Raw genomic sequence first — 16,197 nt, 5'->3', positions numbered from 1 at the left:
TGGTCACCTCCGGGGCAGGCGGGAATCGAACTCATGCGGAAGTGGTTTTAGCTTCTCAGTGCTGCGCTTTAACCCGCTGCGCCACCAGGGAGGGCCTATTTGTATATTTTTTACATCATTGTTCATTTATATATGTTTGATTTCTCCTCTCAAGTGTTGTCCCCATAAAATTACTACCACCAAGACACCCATGAACCATCACTATAGATTCTTGTGATCTTTCTTCCCATTTTGATCCCTTTCCCAATTTATATTTTGTCTTCTGGCTTTGTCTCCCCATACACCCCAATCCCTTGTATGGTTTCCTTACATTCCTTCTGTAAGTAAAGCAATACAATATTTTTATTTTTCCTTCTTACTAATTTCACTGAGCATAATCCATTCCAGTTCCATCCATGTTGCTGTGAATGGCATATCTTTTTGATTGCTGTGTAGTATTCCATTGTGTATATAGCACACTTTCTTTATCCAGTCATCAGTTTTGGGGAATTGAGGTTGTTTTCACATTTTAGCTATTGTAAATAGTGCTGTGATGAACATAAGCACACAAATATCCTTTTGAATTACTGTTTTTGTGTCCTAGGAGTAGAGTTGGTGGGACATATGATAGATCCTTTTTTAGTAATTTGAGGGACCACAAGGTTTTCCACAGTGGTTGGACCAATTTGCATTCCCATCAGCAATATAAGAAGTTTCTTTTTCTCCATATCCTTGTCAGCATTTGTTGTTGTTCGTTTTTGTTTTTTTTTTAATGTGGGCTATTCTTAGTGGTGTGAGGTGATAGCTCATTTTGGCTTTGATTTGCAATTCTCTGATTATAAGTGATGTTGAGTATATTTTCATATGCCTGTTGACTATCTTCATTTCCTCTTTGAATAAGTGTATTTTTAGCTCTTCTGCCACTTGTTGACTGGATTCTTTATTTATTTTATTTATTTAATTTTTGCACTGTGTAAGCTCTTTGGAAATCTTTGATATCAGTTCCTTATCAGTTTTGTGGAGTACAAATATTTTGTCCCAATCTCTTCATCTTTTTTTTTTAAGATTTGTTTATTCATACAGAATTGGGGTACAGGCCAGAGGTGCTGGGTTGGTGAGAGGATTCACCAGAGACAGAGTGGGGAACAGAACAGGAAGATTGACAAAGTACACTGCTGAGAGGAGCAGCAGATGAGACAGGAGATGTCTGTTGTGACATGTGGATCACCTCCTTGGGCGGGGGTTGAACTTGGCTGCTAGCTTCATGGTGCTGCAATCTAACCCGATGCACCACCAGGGAGGGCCTCAATCTTTTCATCTTGATTATTGCCTCTTTTACTGTGCAGAAGCCTTCTAGTTTGACATAGCCCCAGCTGTTATCTTTTCCTTCATTTTCTTTTCTTTGGGGAATGCATCTTTGAAGATGTTTCTGAAATGTATGTCATGGAGAGTTTGCCTTTGTTTTCTTCTATGTATTATATGCTTTCAGGTTTTTCATTCAGGTCTTTTACCCATTTTGAGTTGATCTGTGTGTATCATGTGAGGCAGTAATCTGGTTTCATTCTTTAACATATAGCAGCACCGTTTATTGAAGAGACTGTCCTTGTCCCAGTGCATATTCTTTGCTCCTTTGTCATAGATGAGTTGTCCACAAATGTGTGGCTTTATGTCAGGGTTTTCAATTCAGTTTCATAATCCCAGAACAATATTTGGTACATACAAACATGTTGGTGCCCAACTGAATGATTAGTGAAGAAGTCAATTAATGTCAACCTCAGCTCTACAGATGGATGATACTCTGATGAATGTTGCATCATTTGAATCTATAGTAAGTGGCCCAGAAGACTGGGCTTTGTAGGGTTTTCATCCATTATGGCTCATCTCTATGTTTAACTAACCTTTCCATACCTCAAGCGGGCTGAGTTGCACTATATCCCCTCACCACAGATAAATGATGCCTCCAACTTCTGCTCCCTGCTTCCCAATTTTTATTGTAATGTAGTTAGTATGCAGTAACGCACCAAAACAACAAACTGTATAGAAGGTCAGACCAGCCAAGCTCTGTGCCAAGAGAGGCTGTTACTTCTGAGTTCTTTCAGTGGAGCCAGGTTCTTTTTTGCTAGCTAGTTCTGTTATTCTTACTCTGTTAATGCATCTTCAGATTTGTATATGCTCTAGTTTGTTGTAAGACATCAATATCAACCTTTTCAATAACAGTTTTGTTTTTACTGCAAAGGTAGATACTAAATCCAAAAATTTCAGTAGCATTTTAAGAAAACACTTAAAGAGTGATTTGCCTTGTGTGATTTGTGCAAGTAGATCTAATAGCCTGGGCAATGCTAGAGGAGGGACTCCCAGAGACATGGGTCCTGGAAAGACAATAAGAATTTCACCTGAGGGCCCTCCCTGGTGGCACAGCGGGTTAAAGCACAGCACTGAGTTCTATTCCCGCCTGCCCCGGAGGAGATCCACATGGCGCAGCAGACCTCTCCTGACCCGCCCGCTGCTCCCCTCAGCAATGTACTTCGTCGATCTGCCTGTTCTGCACCCCACTCTGTCTCTGGTGAAGCCTCTCGCCGCCCCTGAGCCTCTGGCCTGTACCCCAGTTCTGTATGCACAAATAAATAAATCTTTAAAAAAAAAAAAGAATTTCACCTGACTGGTTGCACATGCTTGGGTATCCCCATCCCCAGGAAATAATTACAAATGTCTTAGATTTCTGTGAAACATTTCATTTTATCTGATGCTCTTTCAGCATTTGCCGAAGTTGGAGGCTATGAGAATTTTATAGAAAAGTACATGAATGCTGTCCCGAGTGTGGTGGAGGGGGACAACCTGAATATCAGTTCCAAGTGCTACACTCCTCAAGAGGACTCCTTCCACATTTTCTGGGACCCTATCACTGGAGATATTCCTTGGCCAGGAATAATATTTGGAAACACCCTTGTAGCTATGTGGTACTGGTGCACAGACCAGGTGAAGTGCCTTTGTGTATATGTGAATATGTTAATATTATTATTATTTTTATGGAAAAGCATCTTGTTTCTATTTTGTACACACACATCATTCAAAGAGTCAAACATTTCTATAAGACTTGTTAAAAAATAGCTGTCTGGTATCCCACTCTCTACTATCTTTCTTACTACTGCAAGACAACCCCTCTCTGTTCTTTTTTGTTTCCCCCTCTCTGTTCTTTTAATTAAGTATTTTGGTATGTATTTCTAGTCTCTAAATTTATTTTTTAGATTTATTTATTTATGCATACAAGAGCTGCAGTCTAGGCCAGGGGTATGTGTGGGGAGGGTTGTGAGATGATTCACCAGAGACAGAGTAGGAAGCAGAATATGCAGATGTACTGAATGAAATACACTGCTGAGGGGAGCAGTGGGTGGGACAGGGGAGGTCTGTTGCACCATGTGGGTCAGCTCCTTGTCTGGGAATCGAACTCACGCTACAATGGCTATGGATAGTTTCATAGTGCTGTATCTTAAGCCCTTGCACCACCAGGAAGACCCCTATTCTCGAAATTCTTATATTTAATGTGAGGTCAGTGAACCACTGGCATATGGATGGCCTTTTGGAGTTCATTAGAAATAAACACTTGCAGATGTCATCCAGACTCAGGAGTCAGAATTTACATGGAAATCTTGCCCACAGATGATTCAAATAATGAGAGAAGAGGGTTTAGCTCTTTCCATCCTCAATCCTACAACTCCTGATAGATCTAATTCACAATGTTGGGGCGATCAGCATTCTGGTGCTACCACTTTTGGATTACATAAACATAGTTGTAGCTGAGTCCATTATATCTGATTTTACCTTTTTTTTTTTTTTTTTTTATAAAAAATACCCAGAATTGTGACTATGTGATAGGAAACCCACGGGGATTACAATTGAGATTTTAAAAAAATGTACAAAATGATGTAAAAATAACTGTTATATTATTTAAAAAAAAAACAGAATGCAAAAAATAGGATCTTTCAAGTTATAAATTCCAAGGCAGAAAAGCTTGAGGACAAGGTTGAGGAAATCTCAACCTTTTTTTTAGAATACATAATAGTTACATTTTTTTGTTCTAAATTTTCTTGGTGTTTATTAGTCATTGAACATCAAACCCTGTGCACATTTGCTTAAATCTCCTCTTGATACTCACAAATACATCAGACATCCCACCAAATCTTTTCTCGCAGCCTCAATGACCTCTCTCTGCTTGGGGTCCTTTGTAACCCAGGACCCTTTTCACCACCATGTTCGGGACCTCCTTTGCCTCATTCTTTGGTTATACTCCTATTCCATATTCCACGTTGTTTTCTTTATTTGTTTACTCTTTCTTTCAGGGCAAATAAATTCTTCAATGAGTTCTTGAGACAGACAGATGAATTTATTGTGAATTTGTATATATGAAACATCTTCATTACAAATTTCTTTAGATGGTCCATTAGCTATGAATATATTTCTGGGAATTCATTTTCCCAAAAATCACAGATTCATTTTCTCCTGACTTCCACCATTACTGTTGAGAAGCCTGAAGTTATTCTTTTTTAATTTTATATATATTTTACATCATTGTTCATTTTTTTAGTGGGTTCCCCCCCCCCCTTAGGTGTAGTCCCTAATGAACTTCCACCTGAAATTATTCCGAATTCTGTGGATGTGGCCTATCTTTTTTCTCTGGAAGAAGCTTGTCTTCCCTTTGTTGCTGGTGTTCTTAGACTTCTCTGCTGTGTACCATTGTGTGTGGATCTACCATTGTCCATTGTAATGGGCCATTATGAGGCTGTCTAATCTGATAATTGACATCTCAAGTAACTCGCAGAAGGACATTTTCTTTTATTTATTCTACTTTGTTTTCATTTTAAGGTTGGTCATATTTAGCTCGCTCCTCTATTTTCTCCCCATATTCTATCTTTTGGTATTTTGTTCTACTTTCTTTGGTTATACCTACAAAGGTAGGCGATTTCCTCAACCTTACCTTCTAGTTTTTCTGCTTTTGCATTTATAATTTCCAAGATCTAATTTTTTTGCTTTCTGGGTATTTGGGGATTTTGTTTTGGATAGATTTTGGTTGGGGAGAGGGGGGATTTTCATAGCCCTAAACAGTCTCTGTCAAATTCAAACTTAAAATTACATAATTTTACACTTATCTTGAATCAATGGCCCTTTGTGATGATAGATGATAGTGTTTTTCTTTTGTCCCAGTGTCCTTTTTCTCTGTACCATAAACTGATTATTTTCCACATATCTACCAATATGCATCCTTTCACCACTGATTTCTGGAAACATCTTTAATATTTATTTTTTTTCTCTGGCCACTTGCCTTGTCTCCTATAAATTACTTGGCCTCACATTTACCTTTCCACCTGATGCCTAACCCCCTTGTCGGCAGGAATAGATGCAACTCCTCACCTATAACTTGTGTTGTCCCTCACTGTCTGCTCTTAACCTTCTGTCAAAAATGTCACCACTCCTTAATGACACTGCCGCTATCCCTAATAGATTTCTTTCCCAAGAGAACAAAGCAGAAAAGTTATCTTATTTTCTGACAGTCCTTGAGAAGGAAGCTCATAAAAAGTTATTTCACTGTGGGTAGAAATCCTACTTTGCTAGAAAATTCTTAGTCAAAAGGTTATACAATTTAAGTTGAAATTATAAAATTATATGCACTCCTTTTCATCAGAGAATCATAATTAACTCACGACTCAACAAGTTCCTCTGAACGTTCTGAAAAAAATCTAGAGATTAACGATTCAAGTTTCTATTTTGATGGCTGTCTGACTATAGAATCTCTGGCGATGGGCTTGAGTGGCCCAGAGGACCATTGTTCTGTAACTACAGAGAAATGCTGATGAGCAGGTTGCTTATTTAGAGCTCTGGTATTAAAAGCACAACTGAAACACACAACTTGTAGCAAAGACCAGCCAGCACAGCTGTCCAACTGGGGGCACATCGCCATTGCTGCACAGCCCCAGAGCTATGAACATGTTAGTAGAAGTGGTTGTGTTGACTTGTATGCACCAGGATACTTGCACCCAGTTTACCAAACCCTCAGAATACCCAAGGTGAGATGACCCTGTTAGAGACGAGAAAACTGAGATGCATACAAATCTTACCCTCTTGGAAGAGGAGCAGGAATTCAAATTATTATTTTACTCCAACACCCATTATTTTCCACTAACCATGACACCATTTTTTTGGTCATAGTAATTCCTGGAAGGTGTACTCATCCCTTCTTTGAAGTCATCTTTGTTTGTTTCATCATTCTGTGTTTCCCCGGCAGGTTATTGTGCAGCGCTGCCTCTCAGGGAAGAACATGTCTCACGTGAAGGCCGCCTGCATCATGTGTGGGTACCTGAAGCTGCTGCCCATGTTCCTCATGGTGATGCCCGGGATGATCAGCCGCATCCTGTACACAGGCAAGTCCTGTGTACACCGGGAAACCCATAAATACTCGGTGTTTAATGCTTTCATTCTGGAGAATGGCTTTAAGATTGTATTAAAACCTGATAAATTTTGGCCTCCCTGGTGGAACTGAGGTTAAGCCTCAGTGCTATCACTGCTATGGACTGAGTTCGATCCCTTGCCAGGGAGCTGACCTACGTGGGCTCAGCAGACCTCTCCTGTCTTACCCACTGCTCCCCTCAGCAGTGTATTTCAGTAGATCTATCTGTTCTGCTCCCCATTCTGTCTCTGGTGAATCCCCTCACCCACTGGAGCTCTGGCCCACACCAAAGTTCTTTATGCAAAAATAAATAAAGTCGAGTCTGGTGGCATAAGGGGTTAAGTCTCAGCATTATGAAGCTATCCTCAGCCACTGAAGCACGAGCTTGATCCCTTGTCAGGGAGCTGACCCACATGGGGCAGCAGACCTCCCCTGTTTTGCCCTCTGCTCCCCTCAGTCGTGTACTTCAGTTGATCTGCATGTTCTGCTCCCACTCTGTCTCTGGTGACTCCTGTCACCCCTCCCCCTTGAGCCTGTATCCCAGTTCTTGTATGCATAAATAAATAAATCTTTAATAAATAAACACCTTCCATTAAAAAAAAGTCTCCAACTTCCAGGCAAATGTCTCTCTTCCTACCCACGACCTGATAACTTATCTCGATGTCCAGTGGTTATGATTTTACCTGATTGGGTCCAACTTACTGAAGTCAATTTTCTGAATCCCTCCTTAGATGAGATAGCCTGCGTTGTGCCATCTGAATGTGTGAAACACTGTGGCACTGAAGTTGGCTGCACGAACTATGCCTACCCAATGCTGGTGATGAGACTGATGCCAAATGGTAAGAAAATGTCCATGCTCAGATCAATGGAAAGAGAATGACTATAGAATATTATTCATATTCGCTATTCCTTATTAAAAAGGAAATCCTTATTTTTTAAAGGATGCTATACTAGGTGAAATAAATCAGACACAGAGGTCTCCCTGGTAGCACAAGAGGTTAAAGCACAGCACTATAAAGCTATCGGCAGCCACCTCAGCACAAGTTTGATTCCTGGCCAAGGAGCTGACTCACATGGCCCAGCAGACCTCTCCTGTCTCACCCACTGCTCCTCTCAGCAGTGTATTCCAGTCAATCTGCTGTTCTGTTTCCCACTCTCTGGTGACTCCTCTCACTCCCTGCACTTCTGGCCTGTACACCAGTTCTTGTATACATAAATAAATAAAACTTAAAAATATAAGTCAGACACAGAAAGACAAATACTATATGATATTTATATGTGGACTTTAAATAAGTCAAAGTCAGAGAATAGAATGATGGTTGCTAGGAGCTGGGGGCCTGGAGCAACAGGAGATAAGTTGTGAGAATACATTCTGTACCCCTGATGTATAACCTGGAGACTAGTCAATACTAATGTATTGTATTGTTGAAATTTGTTCTCACCACAAAACAAGAAAATGTTATCTATGTGAGATGAGGATATAATAATTAGCTTGAAGGTAGGAATCATTTCAGTGTATACATATATCAGAGCATCATGTTGTACACCCTACATACATATGTGTTTTATTTGTCAATCATACCTCAGTAAAGCTGGGCAGGGAGCTATTCATGCTGGAACTATCTCCGAGGTCTGGTCATGAGGAAGGGTTATTATACAGTCCTTCATAATTTGTATTTCCATTAATTCACTTATATTCATCAGACATTTCTTGATTCCATCCCATAAGCCTCTTATGGACCTGGGGAATACAAAGATGTATCAGATGTAATTTCTATTAGAATAATCCTTACTTCTTTAGATTCAAGATTGTCTTCCAAAGCAATGAAGAACATGTCAGTGATCTACTGACATGCCAATCAAAGAGTTGCATAGCCATCATCATAAACTCACTAGAGAGGATCCATATGTCCTACTTATTATTTAGACCACTGAAACCCTTAATAGGCCTTCATCTACTTACTGAAATTTGTTTATTGAGTGCCTCTGATATGTCAGACATTGCCCTGGAGCTTAGTAAAATCAATGATGTAAACACAAAACCCCTTATCCTTCAGAAGTCACCTTCCAGTTTCATGAGTTAGAAAATAAGCCATACATACGAAATAATTAATTAATAGAATGTAAAAAGGTGATCTGTGAACAGAAGTAGAGGACGCATTGGGGCTGAGGGGCTGCCAGGTGATCTTTTACCTTTGACCATCAAAGGTTACCTATCACGGGCCTCCCTGATATACAGGGGTTGAAGTCTCAGTGCTGTCAAGCTATCACCAGCCACTATGGCATGAGTTTGATCCCCAGCCAGGGAGCTGACGCACATGGCACGGCAGACCTCTCCTGTCCTGCCCACTGCTGCCCTCAGCAGCATATTTTAGTCAATCCACCTGTTCTGCTCCTCACTCTGTTTCTGGTGAATCCTCTCACACCCTGCACTTCTGGCCTACACCCCAGTTCTTGTATGCATGAATAAATCTTTAAAGAAGTTACCTATCACTACTGTAACCTTTTTCCTCCTTTATCCACATTGTCAGGAGTAAGATAAAAGATCTCCCGTAAGGGATATCACCCACCCATCCCATTTCACACTTTGTCCCAGAAGGTTTAGGGGCTTTATTAATGAACTGACAGGGAACTGAAGAATGAACTTGCTACAGTATCTCAAAGCTCTTGACTTTGCCCACCACAGTGTTCTTTGGTGGTGCCACCTCGAAGTCTCCTTTCTCTCCATTTCTCTAAGTCATCAGGAAGCCAAGAATTCCTCCCCAAAGATAAGTGGTACAACACTCTTTCCTCTCCTCCCAGTTTAGGTTCCAATAAATCATCTCTTAAAGATTATGTTTAGAACTAAAATCCTATGCTGCTTTATTTTCAAGTCACCAGGACATATACAGGGAATGCCACATAGTGTGTGATGATAAGCACAAAAGTTAGTTTATATTCCAGATAACAGTTATCTTCAAATGACCCTCAAGTTTGGGGTGGTCCTCAGCAGATCATGACACCTAACCATGCTAGTTTCATCAGTTAGAACCAATATTCCTAACCAGGAACCAGCGGCTAACCAATGTTTGTCCCTTCTTCTGGCCCCAGGACTTCGAGGGCTGATGATGTCAGTCATGTTGGCCTCTCTCATGAGCTCCCTGACCTCCATCTTCAACAGTGCCAGCACCCTCTTCACCATAGACATCTACACCAAGGTGCGGAAGCAGGCATCCGAAAAGGAGCTCCTTATAGCTGGACGGTGAGAGCATCCTGGTTTCTGTCTAAAATTTAATTTAAAAAGTGCAGGTATAGACATAAGTGAGAGCCTGTCACTTTGGGAATGTGGGGGTGAGCTCCATACTGTGTGGGGGCACGTAAGTGCTGCTTTCTTACAACAGTCATGAGTGGTATGCTTGAGGACAAGAGGTGAGGTTTATACATGAAGAGCAGAGGAAAGGTGAGGGGAAACAAGTTCAGAAAAGTGCCAGAGGCAAGGTGGGGCAAAGTCATTTGAACAAAAAAAAAAATGGGGGTTTTACTTCACATGAGATAGAACACGAGTAAAGATGGGCTCTCCCCGGTGGTGCAGTGGGTTAAAGCACAGCACTAAGAAGCTAAAGCCATTTCCGCATGAGTTCAATCCCTGCCCTGGAGGTGACCACATGGCACAGCAGACCTCTCCTGACCCGCCCACTGCTCCCCTCAGTAGTGTACTTCATGGATCTGCCTGTTCTGTTTCCTGCTCTGTCTCTGGTGAATGCTCTCATTGTTCTGCACCTCTGGCTTGTACCCCAGTTCTGTGTGCATAAATAAATAAATCTTATTTTAAAAAAGAAGAAAACAAAGATAAGAGAGCAAGGGAAGACCAGGATTTGCTTTCCAGTGATGACAATAGGAGAGAGGGTGTTATTTATTGAATCCTGACTGTGTTCTAGGCAGGTTATAGACCGTTTCTTTATTGACATTTTATTAACAGATAATCATGAAGCATGGCATGACTTCATATGAGGTCAAGGAACTTCATTTTATTTGGAAAGCCAATGAATGGCCTCAAGTATGATCCAAGAACTAAAGGAAAAATAGAGGTACCAATAATATTTTGTTTGATATTTAAATCATTTTGTTTTCTTCCCAGGATATTTATCATTATACTAATTGTCATCAGCATTCTGTGGGTCCCATTAGTAGAGGTATCTAATAATGGACAACTGATCCACTATGTAGAATCAATTTCTAGCTACCTTGGACCTCCAATTGCAGTTGTCTATCTGCTTGCCATCTTCTGTAAAAGAGTCAATGAACAGGTAAGTTAAAATTGGGAAATAAGTGCCTCGCTGCAGTGAGAAAAATTTCTTTCACTGATAGAAAAATGCCTCTTTTTGACTCGTTCTACTTTTCTCAATTTCAGTTGTGGTCAACCACAATTCCTGATTCTCACTAAAGTGTGTAAATCTATTGTATACATGCAGTATCTTTATATTTCTCACAAAATATATAAAAATATATGTGGCACAGTACCAAGGAACATGGGTTTTCTTTTTAAAGATTTACTTATTTATGCCCACAGGAGCTGGAGCTGGAGTACAAGCCAGAAGTGTGTGTGTGGGGGGGTGGGGGGCTGTGAGAGGATTCACCAGAGAGAGTGGGGAGCCGAACAGATAGATTGACTGAAATCCACTGCTGAGGGGAGTCAGCTCCCTGGCCAGGGATCGAATTTGTGTTGCAGTGCCTGCAGACACAATTTTTTTTTTCTAAAGATTTATTTATTCATACAGAACTGGGGTACAGGCCAGAGATGCGGAGGGTGAGAGGATTCACCAGGGACAGAGTGGGGAGCAGAACAGGCAGATCCACAAAGTACACTGCTGAGGGGAGCAGCGGGAGGGTCAGGAGAGGTCTGCCACGCAGATCTTCTCCAGGGCAGGTGGGGATGGAACTCATGCGGAAGCAGCTTAAGCTTTTTAGGGCAGTGCTTTAACCCGCTGCACCACCAGGGAGGGCCAGCAGACACAAATTTTAATCAGGGGAACAAGGGATACATGCTTCCTGTCCTACTAACTTCTCAGGGGGAAAAAAATGTCAAAAATTTAACAAAGTTGTCAAAATCATCTAGTATCAGTTCTGCAGTTGTGTAACACAAGTCAGTTATGTTCATTCTACAAAATAAATGTTTTATATATACATTAATATCAATTTTAATATATTAATTTATATAATCAAAAGCAAGGAAAACTTCAGCTTAGGTCAGGGAAGATAGCATGTCCTAGAGTTGGGCACCACGAATGCCATGATGTTTCAGAACCACAGAGACAATCACCCATTAGTAAACACGTGTATGTGCAACTTTTCCTTGTTTTGGTCAAGGTTTGCTATTTGTTGGTCCTCAGTGGAGAAAGCAGCTAGGATGATGATTATGGCTTACTTGAATGAGCTTCTCATCATTTTTATTTTGTTCTTGTTTCTTTTGCAGGGAGCCTTCTGGGGTCTAATGATTGGACTTGTGGTTGGCCTTATTCGTATGATTACTGAATTTGCCTATGGAACAGGAAGTTGCTTAGCTGCCAGCAACTGTCCCAAGATCATCTGTGGAGTGCACTATCTATACTTTGCTATCATTCTCTCTGCTATTTCCGCACTAGTTGTCCTGGGAGTTTCCCTGTTAACAAGACCCATTCCTGATATACATGTAAGTAATGAGTAATAGATTTTTTTACTCCTTTTTTGTAAAGATTTATTTATTTATGCTTATAAGAGCTGGGGTATAGGCCAGAGGCTGGTGTGTGAGAGGATTCACCAGAGACAGAGTGGGGGGCAGAACAGGCAGACTGACTGAAATACACTGCTGAGGGGAGCAGCAGGTGAGACAGGAGAGGTCTGCTGTGCCACATGGGTGCTTCCCTGGCTGGGGATAGCACTCCTGTTGCAATGGCTGCCGATAGCCTCTAAGTGCTGAGACTTAACCCCTTGCGCCACCAAGGAAGCCCCCAGATTGTACTCATCTTAAAATAAGGATTCTTTGCCTTCTAAAGCAATTGTTCTACAAGTCCCAAGTCATGGCATCATAGCACCACAGGAGTTAGAAGGAACTTAAGATTATGTCATCCATTCGTCCACTTATATAACAAATTGCTCCTAGCATGTGCAAAGCACCATAAAAAAAACAAAACAAAACAAAAAAAAACTTCACAATGCCAGTGGAAGGTAAATTCATACCTTTGCTAGAGGATACCTGGAAGTCACCCAGGGAATGAGGAAAAACTTCACAGTAGCTGTTATCTGCGCCAGACCTGTTTTGGGAGTCAGACCTGTTTTGGGAGTCAGTAGAGTTTCATATATAGCACAAACACTGGCACAGAAGTGTTGTTTTGTTTTGTTTTGTTTTGTTTTAAGCACATTATACCTAGGGACAGGAAAAGAAAAATTGAGCTATGAGATGCTTTTTTTATTTTTGCCATTCAGAGTTATAGGAAAGTTAAATATGAATAGCATTTACTGATAATGAGATAGGGAATTTTCTACTCTCTAAAACTGTTGATAAATGTTATAAAATGAATTTTATAATCTATAATGGGGCAATATTTATTAATTTTAAAATTCTCATATCCTATGAGTCAATAATCTCACTCCTATGTGCTTAATTTTGTAGAAATATTTGCATAAGTAGGACAAGCAGTACAGTAAAGAGATATCTCAGGGTAATACAGCTTTTTGGCAAGACTAGAAAAATACCTGTTCCAACTTAGATCAGGAATTCAAGCAGCCCCAATACTAGAGTTTGAACAAGTCTTAGTATAAGAAGTGCTACAATTAATAACCTTATGAAGCTGAACTTAGGGATTATAGTGAAAAGATAAAAACATTCATTTGTTATATCATAATTAAAAAGTCAATTAAATTTTCTAGTAAATCTGTTAAAAAAAAGTCATGGACCAAGTATGAGCTAAGTGAAGATGAAGTATGGATTTGATAGATTAGAATTTTAAAAACCCATTTGACACTTGTGACAATTTCCTTAGAATGACAAAGATCTGCTATTTAAGTGTTGTGTCTAATTATATGTCTGATAACTCTGGCTCACAAACACGAAGCTATCTAAGGGCACAGATGCTCTTTATTTATTTATTTTTTAAATTGATACACAGATTAAACTTGGAAATCTTAATTATAGTTACAGAAAACAATGGAAAATTTATGGTGATTCTCCTCTGAATCTCCTTGCATACTCTTGAATGTGTACTGTCAACCTGTAATAAAGCTTCATTTCTAACTTAAAAAATTACATGAAGCTTAAGAGTTTTACTTTTTAATTTTTTTAATGTATGGTTTAAATCATCCTTCCTTTTTGTACAATGTATGCTTTCTCCTCTCAGGTATAGACCCTGTAAAGTTTTTAAATAATGGTAGAAATTTTGAAATAGATTGGAAAAGAGGTATGTAAGGGTGTAAATTGCTATCAAAACTCAATAATACTAGATCGATACTACCTAAACACAATGCTGCTTAGAAGATATCTTAAAGGTTATAAAACAAACCGCTAGACGATGTGAATAAGTGAAGCCAGGGTTCGTGTAAATTAGATAAATGTTCAACAGTTATGAAGTTAAGAATCAAGAAGTAGGATTTTAAATACACTATTTAAGAGTTTTAATTACTACTAGAAGAATTATAAACATAAATAAGTTTCAGTGGTAATATATTCTCATAAATGAGTGTGGTAGAGACATTTTCTTGGTTACCTATAATCTCCTGTGCTCTTTCTTTCTTTCTTTCTTTCTTTCTTTCTTTCTTTCTTTCTTTCTTTCTTTCTTTCTTTTTGATACAATAAACAAATGTACCACTATCATGCACACATCTGCCTATCACTAATATTCTGGTCTCTGATTAGCTGTATCGCCTTTGCTGGGCTCTCCGGAACAGTACAGAAGAAAGAATTGATTTAGATGCAGATGAGAGAAGACAGGAAGAAGATGATGATGATGAAGAAGGTAATATATACATTTAATTTTCATGTAGGACCTCTAACCCTGAATTGGTTTTTAAAATACTACTACATCCAGTTTCTTAAACACCATATGTATGACAAACTAAAAATAATCTCACCTTCCCAACAAATAATACAATTTGTTACATTTGAAATCTATACTTTCAATAGGCCTGTCAATCAATCTATCTGTCCATCTAGCTACCATCTCTCCTTGGATCTGTGTTCTGGTTCTGAGCTGAAAAGTGGTATCAATCTCATCTGTTCATTCTCACTTATTAAATATTCAACAAATCAGTCTTGATTGGTTGCAGTTAAGCACTAGTCCCCTTCTTCTCCAACCTTGTTTCTCATCTCTCCAGTACAACAGTCTCCATTCATTCCAGCCAGGGAGATTTCTTCCCTTTCCTCTCACATATATTAAACTCCCTAGAATAGTTCTACTTCCTCTTCAAGGGAGAGGAGGAAAGCCTATTCTTTAAAACTAGCTATAATCTCATTTCCTGCTTGAACATGTATTTCTTCAGCACTCTTCCTGGTGGTTCTTTATTTACCTGATATTTTTAAAACCACATATGTTTAGCACTTCCGTGTACATTGTCCTGAATTTTATACTGATTATTTGGTTTCAGTTGGGTTTTTGTTTTGCTTTAGTTTTGTCAGTTCCTTTGTTCTGTTTCTCTGTATTCCACACATGAGTAAAGCCATCTAATATTTGTCTTTCTCCTTCTGGTTTATTTCACTTAGCATAATCCCCTGCATTTTTTTAATATATAATAGTTTGTTTTTATTTTTATTATTATTTTAAAGATTTATCCATTAGTGCGTACAGAACTGGGGCACAGGCCAGGGGCTCAGGGGCGGCGAGAGGCTTCACCAAGGACAGAGTGGGTAGTAGAACAGGCAGATCCACGAAGTACACCGCTGAGGGGAGCAGCGGGCGGGCCAGGAGAGGTCTGCCTCGCCATGTGGTCACCTCTGGGGCAGGCGGCAGGCAGTAATCGAACTCATGCGGAGGTGGCCCCAGCCCCTCACTGCCGCACTTCAACCCGCTGCACCACCAGAGAGGGCCTATAATAGTTTATTTTTAATCCCCTCCAGTTTTATCCACATTGTCACAAATGACAAAAGTTCATTTTTTTTTAAATAAGTGACTCGTGTTCCATTGCATATATATACTCCATCTTCTTAATCTACTGCTCTGTCATTGGGCACTTACATTGTTTTCATAATTTGGCTATTGTAAATAGTGATGAAATTAATATGTCATAGGAGTGTATATATACCTTTGAATTAGTGATTTTGTTTGCATTTTAACCTCATTCATTACTTTCTGTTCTCATTTATATACTCTTCCTTTTACAATATTTTAGTTTATTCTGTTCTTTCCCTAAGTTGAGGATGGATTACTTAAGTTACATTCACTTTCCTTTTTAATTTAGTTAATATTCTTTTTAAAACAGCATTTATTTCAAGTATATGGCTTTATATTTCACTACCGGTATATATTACATTATACTCACTATCAAAGTCTACTTTCTTTTTGTCTGTTCTACCTACCCTCTTCCCCTCTAGTAACCACTTTTCTGTTATTAGAATCTAAAGATATGTTCTGTTTGCTCATTTGCTTTTCTTTTTCTTTTTTAATTAATGTTTTAAAAGGACAGTTTTATTAGGAAAATGAGAAAAAGAGAGGAACACACCAAATCACAGGTGTGCAGGAGAGTTATGCTCCTGTTTTGAAAAGGGAAAAGATTTGTAAAAAGAAGCACCTGCAGACTCACAGGCAGGCAGGAGAACTGCAGCTACTGTTTTG

The 16,197-nt window shown here is 39.4% G+C and overlaps 1 protein-coding gene across 1 annotated transcript in view; it reads left to right on the top strand.

The window, feature by feature from the left end:
* The window catches only part of SLC5A4 (solute carrier family 5 (glucose activated ion channel), member 4), a 36,807-nt gene that overhangs the window by 15,715 nt on the left and 4,895 nt on the right, over positions 1–16,197 (top strand). Inside the window, exons 8-14 of the mRNA XM_004690941.1 lie at positions 2,735–2,955; positions 6,257–6,392; positions 7,150–7,257; positions 9,509–9,659; positions 10,536–10,704; positions 11,871–12,086; positions 14,286–14,385. Of these exons, the coding sequence (XP_004690998.1) occupies positions 2,735–2,955; positions 6,257–6,392; positions 7,150–7,257; positions 9,509–9,659; positions 10,536–10,704; positions 11,871–12,086; positions 14,286–14,385 (1,101 nt within the window). The remainder of the gene's footprint in view (positions 1–2,734; positions 2,956–6,256; positions 6,393–7,149; positions 7,258–9,508; positions 9,660–10,535; positions 10,705–11,870; positions 12,087–14,285; positions 14,386–16,197) is intronic.

This window comes from Condylura cristata, unplaced genomic scaffold, assembly GCF_000260355.1.
Source record: "Condylura cristata isolate star-nosed mole 26May11 unplaced genomic scaffold, ConCri1.0 scaffold00029, whole genome shotgun sequence".
NCBI classification, from domain to species: Eukaryota; Metazoa; Chordata; class Mammalia; order Eulipotyphla; family Talpidae; genus Condylura; species Condylura cristata.
Note: the sequence above shows the minus strand (reverse complement) of the source record. Positions and strands in the feature narration are given on the sequence as shown.